The following is an 18,247-nucleotide window of genomic DNA, read 5'->3' as shown; positions in this document are numbered from 1 at the left end:
AACTAAAAATATGTGAGATAAGATAAACCTTTATTCGTCTCACATTGGAGAAATTTCCATGTTACAGCACCAAAGACATCTATCAAAAATATAAATATTTACACAATCATACAAAGTAACTATGGCACTGTAGGAAATGTTGTATTGCACAGTTAAATATTCAGGACAAGTGCCTTATGTCACCAATGGTTTACTGGGAGCAGACTGATTGTAAAGTCTGATTACAGCAGTAAGAAAAAGCCCTTCCGTATAATTCCTTCAGATACTTAGGATGTAACAGTTTGTCACTGAAGGAGCTGCTCAAGCATGACACTGCGTCATAGGGTGGGAGTTGTTCTCCAGCAAGGATGATAGTTTGGGTAGGTTACCATCCTCCTTTCTCCCACCTCCTGCACAGTTCAGAGGTGTCCCCAGAACTAAGCTGGCCTTCCTCATGAACTTATCTGTCTTTTTCTGTCTCCAGATAAGATGCTGCTGCACCAGCAAACCACTCCATAAAAGATGGTTGAGGACGCCATAGGGTCATAAAAGGTCATAATATCGCTCTCTGCCCTACAGAAGACTTTAGTCTCCTTAGCAAAAAGAGTCTGCTCTGTCCTTGTACAGAGCCTTTGTGTTACATGATCTGTCCAGTTTATTGTTTAAGCGAACACCCAGGTATTTGTAAGTCTACTTTTTTAATGTCTTTTCCTAAAATTTTCACTGGTGTAGTTGGAGAAAATTAGTGAAATCTACCACAAGCTCTTTGCTTTTTCCCGGTTTGATCTGGAGGCAGCTCTGCTGGCACCTTTCCACAAAGTCCTGGATTCAGTTTTCTGTACTTTCTGTCATCGTCATCTGTGATCAGGCGAACAATGGCAGAGTTGTCAGAGAACCTCTGCAGGTGACAGGATCCTGAGCTGAATGTGAAGTCTGCAGTGTAAACAGTGAAGAGGAATTGGGGCAAAACCATTCCCTGCAGGGCCCTCGTGTTGCAGACAGCCATGTCAGACTCACAGTCACGAGGCCTTACGTACTGTGGTTGGTTTGTGAGCTAGTCCAGTATCCAGCTAGAGAAATGTTTGTCCACCTCAATATGTGCCAACATATTAACTTGGATAGTGTTAAAAGCACTAAAGAATAGATGCTTTCTGGAAATACGTGATCAAAACAATTTCTGACATTTTATAATCCCATATTCTTGATCCTAAAGTCTGGATACTGGGAGATATTAGTTCATTAAATATGACTTATCATAAAAAGTATTTCATTCTGCTTGCAGGCACCGCGGCAAAAAATTGTATTTTAAAAAACTGGAAATCAGAAAACCCCCCAGCACCCAAACAGTGGATCAATGAACTTGGATCATATAGTACTCCAGAAAAAATATTGATAATATTGATAATTATATTGTTATTGTAAATCGTATTTCTTTTTTTTAATGCCCTCAATAAAGACATATATACAAAAAAAAGCACTAAAGAAATAAAAAAAAAAACATGATTGTTACAGTTCTCCCCACCCTGTCCAGGTGTGAAAGAGCCCTATTAAGGAGGAAGATGGCAGCATCCTCAACTCTGATGCCTGGCTGGTAGGCGAACTGAAGTGGGCCCAAAGACCGGCTCACCAGAGGACGACGATGGGTGAGCACTAGCCTCTCCTCTCCATCATCATAAGGGCAGGCTGAACTGACTGTAATGTATAAAAAAAACAGTAATGATTCTTGTAATAGCAATTACTGGAGTGCCAACAGATCATTTTACTTGTTCCTAACATCACTTACTTTCCTTCTTTTATGAAACTGCCTGAGCACAATATAACCTGATTCAGTGCTATAAAATGTTGATTGCCTTGCTTGTGCTGTGAACAAGAGGCTTCTGAATTAAACATTGTCTAATTAAACTCAAAACATCATCGTGCAGTTTTATGATTCTGGCTCTTAAAAACTCTTTCAAAGCGATCCATACACATACATACATCTAAGGAAGAATAGGAAGAATGAGATTACAGTTTGACATATGAATCCAAGGCAAAACTTGATATTAAAGAAAGTGAAACAGCAAGAGAAATAAACTGCAGGTAAACGATTTGTAAAAGTGAAAATATAGGTGAAGGCCATCATCTTCACGGTGTGATTAGGAAAAAAAAAAACGTATAATTTAGAAAAACTTAGAAAAAGATTCCAAAATGTTAGTTTTCATTTCATAGAAGAACTAAAAATAGCTGGTCTCTCATTCCCACAAAACAAGTTGTCAGGCACCACCGTGCCAGTAACAGATCTATGTCACAAAATGTTTTTATGGTTGTTTAATGGATGCATGGTTATGAATTATGTACAATGTGGTTGCTTCCTGTTGAACACATTTGTGATATGCAGGATATATTTGAAATCCTGCTTGTGTTTTGCATGTGTGTGTGTGTGCGCGTGTGTGTGTGTGTGAGCCTGATATCAGTCTGGAAGCCGGCTTTAGTGTCAGATGCTCTGTTAGCGGGGCAGCTGAATGCCTCCCCCATCGATCTGCTAGCAGCTACTCCACTACAGGAGGGTGGTGGGGGAAAGATGAGCCAACAAGATGATTCACTTTGCTCCACTGGGGCAACAAGCTGTCACCATGAGCCCACACTTCATCAACTCTTGGATACTGCTTCTATGAACTTATAAATTAAAATGTCAGTGAAAGCGAAGCCTTTATTTGGCATTTATAAAAGCAACATTTACAAAATACTATCTAAATGTTTTTTTTATGAATCATTTTTTAACCAAAGATTTATGTTGTATTACTCTTATACTTGGTTTTGAAATTTGAGCAGCATAGCTAGTTTTTTTTTTTAAGTGCATGTGCTTAAGTGTCTGCCTGCACATGTGGGGACCTGGATAGGCTTTCATTTTTAGTCTGTACTTTATTTCAGTACTCTATCACCACTAAGATGATGCAGCTCAAATTTTGCATGCCTGTAGAAAGACAGAGACATGCTGGGTGGTAAAGTATATGTGTTTACCTTTAATTTTCAGTATGTAGTAGATATTATGCAGTGGTCTGAGGAGAATTCAGATTATTTAAATTACTCCTCACCTCACTCTTTAAACTTGCCTTTGGAGAGACCCCTCCTCATAATCAAAATACTTGTCAGCAAACCAGACTTACAACTGTTAAATTATAAACTCAACGGACGTCATGTTTTTTTCACTTTATTATTTTTTAAATACTACAAATATGTTTAATATATTTAATATTATTTTTTGTGAAGTACAATACGACTTTCATCACATACTGCATTTTAATGTAAAGCACTTCATGACTTGTATCCATGAAAGTTGCTATATAGATAAACTTTAGTTACATCTTTACTTTTTTGATGGAAATGTGGAACATTCAACCTCAGAAATGGTAAAATTGCACCATGAATTGCACACGCCGAGGGAAACAGCATCGCTGGTTGCCATGACTACTCTCGCGAGAACAACCTTTTTTCATGCCATCTAAATGATAACAGGTTTATCAATGTGCTTTGGTATTTTATAACATATAACATGCTAGATTTTTGCTCACATAAGATATCATATACACATGTCATCGCAGTGATTAAATTGAAATAAATGGAAAATATGCGTGTGGATTTACTGACCCTTTTATCACTTTTGAGGAGGAATGTCGCTTCCGCATCCGTTCAGTGTGAGTTGAGTTCGCGGGTTGTACGGAAATTGGAGACGTCAGGCTGCAGTTTGTTGCACGCTGTCAGAAAAGGTGTTATGCGGTGTAATGTAATACGATAAACCCTCATCCTATCGTGGATTAGTTGTTGAAACTCAGATAAAAAAAAAAAACCGAAAACTTCTTCATTTGCGGTATTTCTGGAGAAAGGTTAGAGCACCACAAAAGGCAAAGTTCAGGCATGTCGTTACTTTCCACTGTTGAGCAAGCTATTAAATCGTACAAAACTGAACAAGCCCAGCTCGATGTCAGTATTCAGCTCTACAAAGAAATCCTGCACCACTTGTAAGTATCGATTTTCCATATCTATATCCAAATATGTTATAAGTTGTTTGTTTCAGGTGTGTTGGTGAACATGTTTGATCTCTGCTGTGAAAACCATTCGATTGCGCTTCATAAACTTTAAGACGTATTCCTTGATAGGTCAAACAAAGTGGACAACATTGTTATACTTTATAAAGGTTTCTAAAGTGTTTCTAAAGTGTTTCTAAAGTGTACGTATAAGTTGACATCCGGGGGCCGCCTGTGGCAACTGGCGCTGTGGCTTAGTTGGTTAAAGCGCCTGTCTAGTAAACAGGAGATCCTGGGTTCGAATCCCAGCAGTGCCTTTTCTCCTTCTTAATATTGAATTATAGGCTTTCTGTTCGTGGTGTAATGTACTTTATTAGTCATTTCTGAAGTGTCAATTGATAAATATTAGCAACATCTATATTGGTTATCCCAAAGTATTGCAATGAAGAGTATTAGTAGATTCACTCTCTATTTAACATTGATACTTTTTTTGAGCAACATTTCCCTCCCTTCCTGAAATATAAATTTCAGATGTCTTAGGACTGAAATAAGGTTAATTATGACATGGAATTAATAAATGCAATTTTTTTTGTAAATACAATAGCTAACAACGAGTTATATGAATTCTTTAAATAATTGTGATTGAACTATGACTTACCAATGTACTCTTTCAGTCTTAATTATTTGAGCATGTTGTCACACAAAGCTGTTTTTCCATCAGAACACTGCAGCCTTTGGAGCAGTCGGAATCAGGAGATGTTGCTGCAGCAGGTAATTGGGGGAGAAAAACATTTTTGTTTTATTTATCAGAAGAAATGTTGCCATATCAAGCAATGAAAACCTTTTTATAAGCTCATTTTCATTTGTAATCTTTCTTGGTAAATATAAAAAAGTTATCTGAAGTAGTGGTAAGTGATATACTGTGTAAGTAAGGTTTTTTATTTTACTTTTGATTCATATAGGAAATAGAATAGATTCTCAAATTCTCTCCTAAAAAAGGTTGTCAATGAAGTGTCACTGTGCGTACATTAGGAAAACTATATTGACAGGCTTGTCTCTATTGCAAAAAAGATTATTCAACTTAACATACTTGAAAAGTACAACAACGTGAATATCAGTATATCAATATCTGAATATGCTAAACTAAATCTTCCTGTCTGCATGATACTGTGTTCAGATACAGATGCCTCACCAACGGAGAATGAAGATATGGAACTGCTTGAGCAAGCACTGCAAAAAGCCCTTATGGTTCGGACCGGCACGGAGCTTTCTGCAAGAGACGCTCAGAGAAACAATCTATCTGGAGCTCATAAAGAAAAAGACGAAAACATGGATGGTCTGAATTCCTCTACAGCACCGAAAGGAAGCAAAAAAACACTCAAACCAATCTCTAAATCTACCGGCCTCGGTAGAAAAGGGTTCAAACCATCTGGGTTGTCAGCTTGCTCTACCCTGAGTTCAACACATTCAACGAGTCACAAACCAATAGAATCCAAAGGAAGATATAATAAAAATGGAATCCGAAACCATTCCTCATCATCGATTCAGGCTGTGCATCACCAGGCCTCCAAGAAACGGCAACAGGTTGTCTCGGCATCTGCTTCACCAGAACAAATCACAAGCTCACTCTCCAAAAACAAGACAGTCAGCAGCAACATGGGGAGAGACAATGACCCAACCAAGGCTGCATCAGTGTCTTGTTCGCACACAGATGGGCCTGTAGCGAGTAATTTACTTCTACAGAGTGGGTATGTTTTTTTTGTGTTTTTTTTTCCTTGTCTGCATATATATTAATGGGTAATACCATGTTGGTAAGAACCTAAAGCATATATATATATATATATATATATATGAGTGGATATGTTTTAATCCAGTGGGTTGAGACAATAATCACGCTTTGTCATTTTTACATAAAAGGAGTGAAAAAAGGTTAAATTTCTCTCCTTTCTTTCAACTTTCCCTCTTGACAGGCTGCAGTCTGACCAAGCAACAAAATGGAAATCTTTAAGGAGGAAACAAAACAGGTTGCTAAAATTAGACTTTTGATTATATAGAAAAAATAATTCCCAATTTCACAGTTTTTGTTTTGTCACAAAGTTTCATTTTCTTTGTGATCTTTAGGTTGTGGGAAAAAGTGAGTGCACTACAAAGGAAACCGGTGCCCGGGAGGAGTCACTTCATGGAGAGAATGAGAGCTATGGTATCCTTCCTTTTTTCTAGTGAAGCCAAAGCAGGTCAAGTGATATCGGAGATATTTTCCACACTTTGTAACCTCGAGGTTGGAATTATATTGTATGATAGCAAATTAGCATTGTTTTTTTTTCTCTTTCCATTTGATTAACACACTTTCATTGCTGAGAAAAGTCTCCACCCAGTGTGTCTTCCTTTATCGTGCTCCTCTGACCCTCTCTAGTTTCCCAAGGATTGGCCATGTGGTAGTCCAGATCAGACCAGGGCCCTGATGGACAGACTGACTCACAAAGGGCTCAAGCTCGCACAGCACTACCGAGCAGAGGCGTTTCTTGCCAAGCAGGCACCAGAAATGAACACAGCCCCGGGTAAAACGCCCGAGCAGAATTTTTTTTTTCAAGCAAAAGTTCAAAATTAGAAGTTTGGAAATCGGTAGAAGTGATGTAAACTGATGACACAATTATGTGGGAGATAAAACGTTGTAGTCGTGGGAAACTGCATAAGAGTTGGCAGGAAGTGGCTCCATGAGAGATTTTTAGCTTGCTATTTAGATAAATCAAGTGTTTATGTAAGTGTTTAGGCTTATCTTTGCCAGAAAGACTCAGCATCCTGGACAGTTTAGATTTTTCTATAATTGTTACAAGTATTAGGAGCTTATAGCAACTAAAAAAAGCAATGGCAATAATTCATGTTTATGTGGCTCTGTACAGCTGGAAGGCAGAAAAACAAAGACTCTTGTCTGCTTATTGAAAAGTTGCAGTTGGAGTCATCAGAGCTCCGGTTCTTTGCAGATCATGTGAAACAAGGTAAGTTTTTTATTTGATACACAACAATTACACAGCACATTCTCTTCTAATAAAAAGAACAGTTTTGGAGATTTTTTAACTCATTTTCAACCAGAGTTTTTTAAATTTACATGTGTAAGTATCACAAAATTAGTACCAACTGTATGTTGTTGTTCAGGGTCCAATTTCCATTATCCACCTCATTACAGTTCCCATAAATGCTCACAGATTTTCCACTTACTCCTATCAAATGGTCTAGTCACCTTCACAGAGGGACATTTGTTAATATCTACGAGTTAGATTTCAATTGCACAACAAGTATGCTGCCAAAGCCAGTGTGAGAATGAGGTTTTCATTAATATGTAAGCCCACACACCAAAATATGCAGCCAAACAATCATCTCACAGCCAAGGCTATGTTTTTTTTGTTTGTTTTTTTTACTTCACAGCGTTTTTTTTTTTTCCATTAATTACATTTTAATAACGTTTGAAAAATTGTCATGATGGTTGTATCGTGCTAACGAGCTAACAAGCCTCTCAATTTTGGCATGTGGAAAATGAAAACAGAGCTGCAGTGAAACCTCACTGCTGGATCAGTACTTTCCTTGGCCTCATCAGATGCCCTCCCTGTGACAGCGGGGCTTTAAAGCCATTTCTTCTGACGTGGCTAGACGAGGACCCAGCTATTTAAAGCTTAGGCAACAGAGCAGAAAAACGTTTTGGGGTACGGTTGCTCGCGCTCTAAAAATAACCATATTTTCCGTCAGAGTGGAAAGCATGGGATCGATGGAGGCCGGAAGGAGGCCGTCTTTGCCCCGCTGGGACAAACGATGTGTCTGGAGATGAGGTAACTTCACCTTTGCCCCTGACCGTAACCTATACAACAGAAGCAGAGCTCAAAGAGTTGGAGAGGCTGCGGATGAGTGTGGCTCTACTGCAGCAGGAGATTTACCTCGAACAGGTAAGAACTGTCTTCTTGAAGCACCTGGAAGGAGTTTGTCAGATTCAAAAATTTGCTGATGAAATGCAAACGCTAGTACTTCAATGTTATTTGCTGACAATCTCGTCTGTTTTGCACTAGGTTCTATTGGAGAGTCTGTCCCCTCAGTTTTCATCCATGCTACCTGGACCTGGACGTTTCAGTCCCAGTGTGCTGAGAGATGTGTATTCCCTGCTGGGGGAAGGAGGGGAGCGCTTCCCGGCCATTGTTCTGGACTCGGAACCAGAATGACCACTGAGCAGGTTACACTGAGATCTACTAGTCTATAAGCTTAGCAACAGGTAGGAATACATGAGACACGTAACTTAAATAAGAACACTATGAAAGAAAAACAATTCCCTGGTGTTGTAGTATCCCTGATTATTAGCTGCAACATTCTTTATCAATTCTGCTGTTGTAAATGCTGAGCATGTGTAATTACTAATTGATTAATTGATAGTCATCAGCCAAGCTGTGTATGACCCGCAGTTACATTTAGAATGTTGCTTCTTTTTTTTTAAATTGGGCTGTCATTGTATATTTTAATCCTTTGCTTTTGATATTGTTTCTGTTTGTGTAATGACTCGAATACAGTTTATAAAAGGAAAAAGTCTCAGACTACCCCGAGTTGTTATTTTATAAACAATATTTATTTATTAACAATGTCTTGAGTGTGTTCACAAACCCAGAATTGATTAGAGCGTCTGTCTGCAGCTTACAAAAGATGCAAGTAGTGTGAGCATCCTTTTACCATAATGTCAATCAGCATTACAGATAATATAACCAGGTTGTCTATTAAATCCTATATATATATATATATATATATATATATATATATATATATATATATATATATATATATATGTATATATATATATATATATATATATGTGTGTGTATATATGTATAAATATATATATGTATGTATGTATGTATGTATGTATGTATGTATGTATGTATGTATGTATGTATGTATATACACACCCACACACACATCTATATATATATGTATATATATGTATATATATATATATATATACACACATACATATATATATATATATATATATATATATATATATATATGTATATATGTATATATGTATATATATATATATATATATATATATATATATATATATATATATATGTATATATGTATGTATGTATGTATGTATGTGTTTTGATTTCAGTGCCTGAATATTACACTTTTTCTGTTCATTTTATTTAGTTGCTCAACTAAAGTCACATTTCACATCCAAAATAATGTGATACAACTGTAGTTTCTAGGTATGCCAGCAGGTGGTGCGCCACATGTAGAAAAAGCGACCTCAGTACATACTATCAAGTAATTCCTGCTACTTCACTCGGCTACATATGGATGTTCTGTCAAAAATAGCCCTGATCTTAAATAACACGATGTAACATTATTTTTTTTCTAGATACCAACAAATAGTATTGTGTTGGCATGGTTTCCTGCAGGTGTCAGGTTTTAAGGGCATCACACGTGCAGTAAATAAACACATACATGCAATTTTTTCCAAATCAGTCTTAAAGAACATTAGTGGCCAATGCGGTGGACCTGCAATGCTTCCGGAGTGTGTCAGTGCTTATCTTGGTGTCACAGAGGGAAATTTAATGTACTTAATATAATTTCACATGGTGTGTATTCATGAGTTTTTGATTGATTGACGTTACATGTTAAGAACAGGGCCAATATGATGCCTGATTTCATACTCATGATTTTACTTACTGTATGTGTTTTGTCCATTGTTGTTATCTCTGTGAAGAGCTATCAACCTGACTCGAGTGTGCTCCACCTTGTGCCTGATGACAGCTCTGATAAACCTCAGTCCTCCCCTTTTCGATCCCAAAGAGGATGAAGCGAGTACAGTAAAATGGATTTGAGTGCCTCAAATGTGATGTGAGGGTGTATGTGAGATGGCCAAAGCCCACAGATGATGTGCTGATGGCAGGGGCTGTGCCAGACTGGGCAACAGGTGGCGCTGGGTTCATGCAGCGGGCCGTGGGTGTTCAAACCCTTCTGCACCAACCCTCATGCACACACAAACATGGAGACACGCACACCCAGAGCTGGCTGAGTCACACAGAAGATGTGCTCCGGGGCCAGGCTCCCTCCATGCTGCAAGCTGGAAATGGCATATTCCCTGAGGAGAGGAACAAAAATAAGATTATAAAAGGGAAAGGACTATTTCAGTTTTACTTTGCCTGTGGTGTGCAAAATAATGAGCATGCAACAATTTAAGTAACCACTCCTGACTTGATTGAAGAATTTATTCACACATGTTCAACAAACCATTCCAGCATTCTGGTACCAGAAGTGTCCTGCCATTTATGGATTTGCATCCACGTTGTCTGGATAGAGCTAGAGAAATTCACTGCAGTCTGCCCACACAGTCTTGGATCAATGTATGAGAATGGAGCAGAGGAGGAGGCAGGGAAGCATCTCTGAGATCACGTCAACACTACACACGTCCCAGTGGGAGTGGCGCCTACGTAACACAGCCTTCCTGTGACCTGCATACATCAGCTGCTGCCTGGCTTCGGCTGTCACCAGCACGGCTCCTCTACTCCCACCATCGTGGCCTGGCCCTGCCCAGGTTACCTCTGTCTCACGCCTTTGTCCGTTTTTTCTCACGCCTTTTTCTGTCACATACAGTAATGGAAGATCCAAGTTGTTTTACTTTCCAAGGTTGAAGCTTTATGGAAAGTACCCCTGTAAATCACCCATATCTTTCACAAACAGAATAAGATACCAAATGAATTATTTCCTATGCGCCGCTTCTTTCATCCCTCTCATTCATCTTTTTCCAAGTCCACTTAAGTAAGAGGGTCAAATAGGGATCTACAGAAACCGAACTGTGCTAAAAGGAATCTGCTATTCCTCAAAATGCCTTTTGCTTTGGGACATCTCTTTTCCCTGCACCCCTAGCCTTCACAAACACATTTTTCACTTTCTCCCTTTTATTCCTCTTTGGCCCGTGTGAATGCGTGAATGAGTCTTTTGCAGGGTGAGCTACTTGTTAAATCAGCCTTATTGTTTAATTGCCCCACTGGTCTGACGGTCTAATCCATCTCTTTCCATTCAGTGTATCAACAACAGTTGTCCTGTGCATGCAAACATAATGATCCGTCATTTACAGAATATTAAATACTTCTTAATCTGTTGGTCAGTATCTTCATCATTATTGAGTTGATCTAAATTATCATAAATCCGCTTGACACGGAAGAGAGACGATATTGAAGCCAGTAATGCCCGAGGGTAAAGAATGACATTGAGATTCGTACTCACGTGTGTCTTTGTTTAGCGTAGCGAGAAAGGATCAGTAAGCCAAGGAAAAGAAAACTGTCTGCATTGATGTTGTTTTCATGGAAGAGTGAGTCGGGCGTAGTGGGGGATTAACTACTACCAGGTCGCCTTTCATTCAGAAAGAACTGGCATTGTGTGCATGTGGGTGGGAAATGAGGGGGCTGTCTGTGTTTTCTGTCCTGTCTGACTACTTGCACTCATTGTAGTAGCTCTGCATATTTGATGCATTCTTACAGATCAGCCTGGTCAGGTGGTTCCATACGCAGAACAGGAAGAGTGTGTGGGTGGTTGTGGGCTCTCTATTTCAGTTTCCTATGCTTTCCCCACATGGATATAATCTGTACTGCTGCATATGGGGAGTTATGCCTTTTCCATCGAATAATAAGTTTTGGTAACAAAGGATTCCCCACTCTGCTTTCAATTTCCTGTCAGCAGTGTGCTTTTTAGTTCCTGCTAGGAGGATTTTGTTTCTTAGAAAGAAAAAGATGGTAATTGAGGTGCAGTGATGGGGACGAAGAAAAGAGGGAGCAGCAAAGTCTTCTCCCCTCCCCCTTCCTGTGCTTCCTCAACCCCTTCAGTGTTTGATGTCACCCAAAAAGGACCAATCACAATACTTGGACATCCCAGTTTTTCATCTCTTGCTCCTCCCATACCCTTGCTCCTTTATATATCCCCCTCACTACGATCTGCAGAGTGTACAATGTGCTGTGGGAAAGCCAGCCAGCAGTGTGCAGAGAAACAGCCGGAGAGGGAAGGAGGAGAAGGGAAAATGTGAGTGGATTTCAGCGCTAACTTAGAAGCCTTCATCTGACATGTTCCAGCCATTACGGCTCCAATCGTTTCATTCAAACCTTCTCCACTCTTCTCTCCCGTGCTGCCTTTCTTTATCTCCTTCTGTTTCTCCAGGCCAGAGCTGACTACAAATAGGATCCTGGGGAACCAACGCTATTGATCCATTTGGGAACCACCAGCCCACACAGTTAGGATGGGCTGTACAACGGGCCATTTTGCTTGCCAACCACAGCCCCAAACGAACTCCGGGCAGGAGAGTCAGTCCCTGGAGGCTGGTGGTGCCAAAGTTCCTGAAGTACTCTCATCCCTGGAGCGTTTGTCTCAAGCCACTGGAGGCATGGAGAAGTCCTGGTACCGCTGTATATTTCCCTTTGGAATCATCTCTTTGGTTATTGGTGTCGCGGGAACGGGGGTGACTTACTCCTACGATGACCTGCCACAGACCAAAGTGGTATCGGTGGTGCTACTTGTAATGGGCATTTTGCTGCTGCTGATGGCAGCTGCTTGTTGGACTGTCCACAAGAAGAAGAAAAGAAGGAAAGAGAAGGAGGGTGGTTCTTTCACCTCTGAGCAGTGTCCCCTGTGAAACACAAGACGGAGTGCAATTATAGGAACTTAATAGCAGAGTTGTGCTCAGAGTTGCTCAAGGCCTGGCTGAAAAAGCCTTCACTTCATGTGCTCTCAGTCCCAGGTCCACTCTATTCTTTATCCCAGAGATTGGCTCAACGCATATCAGAGATAACTTGAGTGAGAAAATCTGAACGAGTCAAAGGACAGATAAACACGACACTATGGATCTATTTAGGCAGATTTTTGGATCAGCAAAGGTGGATCACCAATGCCTCACACATTCTTTTAACATCAGACACCGAGTGTCCTGTGTCAAAACAACCCCTGAGGAGACACAGACAAATATGCATTGCACACTGCATGAATATTTACATGCATGGAAAGGCCCTCGCAGTCCTACAGTCGGAGCTCGCACTGACACCTAACACGCTATGCAGAGCTGCTGTTGGAGTCAATGCTGGCGTCACTAAGCACGTCAGTCGCAGCATTCCTCTTACTAGGATAGGTGACTCTCCAAGAGGCCAGAAGTGGGCCAAAGACGGCAACCCGATACCCAGCTGAAAGAGCAGCGCACCCACGTCAGCCGCCAACGTCATTCACTCGTCCTGTGACACTGAAGCAATGTGTTGGGGCTTTTTTTACGCAATGGGATAGTGGAACTTGAGTCCAGCAGGATCTTATTGGCATCTGTGTGGATGATGAGCTGGACAGGACAGAGGACCTGTTGGAGAAGTGCAAGGTGTTCGTGTGTGCTCAGATGAAGGTTCCGTTGATCTCAGAAATCATTTTGAAACTTGGCCTTAAATACTAAGGAGCGAGAGATTTGCACATATTGCCATTTTGTCCAAACAACAGAAGTTTGTAGTAAAGCTGCATATTCTAAAATCCTTACAGTAGCTTCAGTTCCACCTTACAGGAGTGTGGGGTGCTGACATTCTGTGCTCAGATGAAGTTTCCGTTGATCTCAGAAATCATTTTGAAACTTGGCCTTAAATACTAAGGAGCGAGAGATTTGCACATATTGCCATTTTGTCCAAACAACCGAACTTTGTAGTAAAGCTGCATATTCTAAAATCCTTACAGTAGCTTCAGCTCCACCTTACAGGAGTGTGGGGTGCTGACATTCTGACTGCCTTCCTGTCAATGTGTGAGCATTTACACCCAGCCCCGTGTCTGCGTGGGGCACCTCAACCCTACACAGGGGAGGCCAGGATTATTGAAGGACACTGCCCGAGGGGACATGCCACTGCAGGGACACTTTGGCTGATCCTGCTCCTCTGGCCCCTCCCGACCGGTGCCTTGAGCAAGCACTCATGGAAAAAAACCTATGTCACATTCCCCCCCATTTCCATCTGAACTTTTGAGAATTTACTCACTTGCGCTTTCTCCGTTTGCCCAAGTATCCCTCACCACATCTTTATCTCATTCTTCATGTAGTGTCCGATTCAATCATGCAGTCATCGGTCATTAACTCAGAACATGCATTGACACACCTTTAATAGTCTTTTTATTGTCTTTTCCCTTTTCTGCCAGAGAAATGTTATTAATTTATCTCTATGCATCCTTTCTTTTTATACCCGCTTAATTCCGTTCAGGGTCACAGGGGCCTTTCCCAGCTGTCATGAGAGAGGCCAGGTTCACCACACTTTGGACAATTTAGAACCACCGGATAACCTGACATATTGTATATGGATAAAACCTGTGCGAAGAAATTTTAGAAAGCCCAGGGAAAGTATACAAAATTCAGAAAGAGATACCCTATCGGGGACTTGAACCGGAATTTCTTGCGGCAAGGCAGTAGAACTAGCCACCACACCATTACGGAGCTCTGGTTTCTTTCTCATAGTAGAAAGAATGTTGGCTAAAAGCGAGTGACAAATTTCTTTTTCAGTTTCAAAACAGGTTGCAAAGCAGTTGTCGGGTGAATACTGATTAATGTTGACGCCAAGTTTGACTGAGGTTTCCCTTTTGTACACATTTTCTTTTCAGGAGGCAAGTGAATGTAGCTGCGCTGACATCTGTGAATAGGGGCTTTCTGTTGATTTCAGCTGGTGTTCTCAAGTAATTTTTTTGTTTTCTGAAAAAAATCATGTCTATAGTCCCGTTTCCATTGCACTTTTTCGCAAAAGACAAGCAAAAAGTGGGATTTGCGATAAAGGTACCGCTGCAGGGTTCAGTTTTTCCATTGAACAGTGATTTTTGCTGTATCAGTGTAACTATCTTTTCATCCTTTCTTCTCTGTAACTATCCAAATATGAGACTTCTGTTCAAAACAAAAAAAAAAGAAGATCTTGACTTTGAAGATGATGGACAAAAATATCTTTAGGTTTTGCGATTATTATTGTGATTGCTGCTGCCGCTGTTTCACAAAAAGTCAACAGAGGATCAAGGCAGTAGGTCACTCAAATGATTATTCAGAGGCAAATCTTTTATGAGGCCAGAAACAGCTAGATCTAGATTTTTATGACTCTAGCCTGACTGGTGACGTCACATCAAGTGCTGCTTTGAAATGTGCAAATGTAGAAAAAGCATTTTCATTACACTTGTGATAAACTAGATTATCGAAACGCCTGAAAAACCACCTAGTGAAACATTTGGAATTAGACATGTTTCCATTGCAGGTTTTCCTTTGGGATATTTGGATTTTGCGCAGATCTAAGGGTAATGGAAACGTGACTTATGCATGCAGGGACAGCAGTTAACACAGTGCCAATTCCAGGACTATGTTTTTCTGCCTGTCGTTATAGACATGAGATGGATAAATCTTTTTCTACAGCTCCCCGTGCTCTCAGTATGCTGTCAGCTGGACTCTATTACTTTAAGCAAAGGCAACAAATGTGTAATGAACTGAGGTAATAGAGGAGGTCAAATTCAGAATTTTGGAAGTCAATTGATTTTTTTTTATTTTTTTTTTTATGTGGGAGCAGGAAGTTGCTCCTGCTGTGAGGCTGATTGGATCTCCTGAGCAGAACAAAAGTATTAACAGCAGATATGATGCATTACTGGAGGATGTTGTGAAAAAGTTTTCTCTGACATTTTACAATCTGGCTAAAAGAAAATAGAGCTAAAACAGAATAAGTCTGTATTTCCAAACACATGCTTACCATAAGTCACATAAACCCCAATTACTTTGATCGTAAATGTCAAAAGAAATGCTCACAAGGCTTTAATAGTATTTTTCTCCCCTTTTTTAGGTTGCTCGGTGTAATCGTGAAATGAGGCCTTTGGTGTGAATTAGTGCTACTTTTTTCACCCCCGCTCATTCATGTGGGTCTAAAGTTAGACGTTATGGGACTTCAGCATGATATGTTGAAATAAAAAAAAATATATTTCAACTGCATCTAGATTAATTTATTTTTAATAATGTCATTAACAGTTGAGTGTTTAACACGTTGGAAAAGATGTGGTTACATTTCTCCTGCCTCTTGTTGGAGTTGTTAAGTCAATGAAAGAAAAATAAAGAGTAAGATAAGTGATGTATTTTTTTATATGGGGAAAAACTGGAAAAAAAAAATAGAGAAGTGAGGTTCATGCTCCTATAGTCTTGCCATGAATTGTGCATCAATACTGACAATGATTTGCTTGCCGAGTTATATTTGCAAATGTTTAAGCTATATTGTGCCAGTAAAATTTGATGGAAGGTGACCAGATCTTATTTGTTTTAGATGTGAAATGATTTCCCTTCTGCCTTCTCAATTATTTAGGGGAATATCTACCTCTGCAACAGGGATTTATGTCCCTTTCCCGACAGCCACGCTGTCTGCTTTTGCTGTTTGTCACTGCAGTGAGTGACACAAAATATGTTGGTTCGTGTGGCCTCTAATTTTTGGTGCTGTATAAAAACAATTTTTTTTAAACACATCTTTATACTTACATGTACATTTTTAACTCTTTATGTATGTACTGCATTTAATAAATGTTACGTGAATGACTTTGTCTCTGACAGGCCTGTTCTTCTGAAAGGGTTTGTAGAATGAGAAATATTTAGCATTTATTGAGTTGTATATGGGTTTAATTTTGTAAATCACTCAGGATTCTCTGCAGGGCAGGAGCGTAGGTCTGTCCCGATAGATCTGGAAGATTCTCTGGACAGGGCTAAAAATACAGAAGACAAATGAGGAGTGGACAGTGAGGAGACAATAGACTAATGTTGTTTAGGCTGTGGAAGTTACAGATTACAATTGTCATTGTGCATTTTCTTTAAACATCAAACCTGTTTTTGGCAAAACCACCTGCTTGTTATTTCTGTTGTGAAAATAGACACATTGTCATGTGCTGCCTTGCCAGATTGGATGACTCGTTCAGACACACATAGACATGTGGGTTGTTAAGAAAACAGACTGGCCCCTATGAACCAGAATGAATGACACCCCCTACTGGTAAACTAAACTCACAGTGACTAAGCTGTCCTACATGTTATTAATATATATTAAAGTGGGACTGGTAGATCTTCTTAGTTCAACCAGAGTTTGTTTTGAGTTACAGACTTGATAACAGTTCATTATATGCTGGGAAAGTGGTGTGGGTGTGGAGGCAACTGTGTTTAGGTCTGGCTAAAGGGTGGAGGGGCCAACGGGGGCAAAGTGCAGATGGGGTGGAAGTGCTCATTTGGATTGTGAGGGTCAGCAGAGATTACAGGAAACCAGATGGGAGCAACTCATCCGCCTCTGTATCTCCAGGGTTTGGCCTCAAACGGAAGCATTCAGCACTATTTGGCTTTCATCAAAATTTGACCTATACAAAACAGACATAACTTTAAAGATGAAACGGGCAGTGCAACGTGACATTATGAAATGTGAATTTGAGCCATCTGGGGTCTGATGGCTTTATTTGTGTTTTATTCAAATTTCAAATCAACAGCATCTGTGCAAAATACAAATCTGCCTGTATCGGATTAGTCACTGCCTGCAGCGGGCTCCAGATTATACCTCAGTGGAAGGATGGAGTTACGTGTCAGTTCTGCCTCAGACATTGTGACAGCTGTTTTTGGACACAGGTGTTTATAGAGATTAAGCATGCCTGGTCAGACTGTCAAATTAAATCACGAGCGAAATAATATTAAAATGTTGTCTTTGTGAAGTCTCCACAAACAAATGTGATGAGAGGGCATAAGAGTAATAATTAACTGTCACACAAAATTGTGCTTTTCTCCATCAGGACAGTTATTTATCAAACCAACCACTCTTTCATATTTTTCTTGGATCAAATTAACTTCTTCTGTTACATATTTTTAGTTAAATTATATTTATAGATTCTTATGGGAAAGGAAATGATTGACCTTACATGAATTATATCCAGTTTAGGTTTAATGTGCCATCTAATTGTTTGTCGATTACCACTCTGTGTTTTTTCTGAGAAAGACGTTAGGTTGGAGTTTCTATGGAAACAGTGCATCTAGTTGAGGATGTCAGAGCCCTTGCCCTGACTGAGGTCACTCAGCTACAGAATAATTTGATCACACTGGACCTCCAGTGTTAATTAGATGTCACAATTAGGGTAGACGAAAATAGAAGAAACATCCTGTCTTTATTTAATACTACACATAAATGTTTACATTTATAAAAACACGATGTAGAAGATATTTTGGGCTTTCAGAACGTACATAACATGTAAAACTA

General features: G+C 39.8%; 1 protein-coding gene and 1 non-coding gene across 2 annotated transcripts; both read left to right on the top strand.

Moving 5' to 3' along the window:
• The first annotated feature begins 3,676 nt into the window (after positions 1–3,676).
• On the top strand, positions 3,677–8,590 carry LOC133421800 (uncharacterized). Its single transcript, XM_061711568.1, has 9 exons — positions 3,677–3,977; positions 4,705–4,754; positions 5,161–5,731; positions 5,954–6,007; positions 6,105–6,183; positions 6,397–6,541; positions 6,884–6,979; positions 7,725–7,918; positions 8,039–8,590. The coding sequence occupies exons 1-9, from the start codon at positions 3,874–3,876 to the stop codon at positions 8,186–8,188; spliced, it is 1,443 nt and encodes a 480-aa protein (XP_061567552.1). The 5' UTR covers positions 3,677–3,873; the 3' UTR covers positions 8,189–8,590.
• trnat-agu (transfer RNA threonine (anticodon AGU)) lies at positions 4,227–4,300 on the top strand. Its single transcript has one exon. It is a non-coding gene; the product is annotated as a tRNA-Thr (tRNA).
• Positions 8,591–18,247: the final 9,657 nt, after the last annotated feature.

This window comes from Cololabis saira, chromosome 21 (assembly GCF_033807715.1).
Source record: "Cololabis saira isolate AMF1-May2022 chromosome 21, fColSai1.1, whole genome shotgun sequence".
Taxonomy (NCBI): domain Eukaryota; kingdom Metazoa; phylum Chordata; class Actinopteri; order Beloniformes; family Belonidae; genus Cololabis; species Cololabis saira.
This window is presented reverse-complemented; position numbering and strand designations above follow the sequence as displayed.

What these genes read in the sequence shown, in the direction of transcription:
- LOC133421800 (XM_061711568.1), top strand. Translation starts at nt 3,874, where the DNA reads ATGTCGTTACTTTCCACTGTTGAGCAAGCTATTAAATCGTACAAAACT. An exon ending in AGGAGATGTTGCTGCAGCAG is followed by an intron (nt 4,755 to 5,160) that starts GTAATTGGGGGA and finishes TACTGTGTTCAG; the next exon opens with ATACAGATGCCTCACCAACG. An exon ending in TGCAGATCATGTGAAACAAG is followed by an intron (nt 6,980 to 7,724) that starts GTAAGTTTTTTA and finishes ATTTTCCGTCAG; the next exon opens with AGTGGAAAGCATGGGATCGA.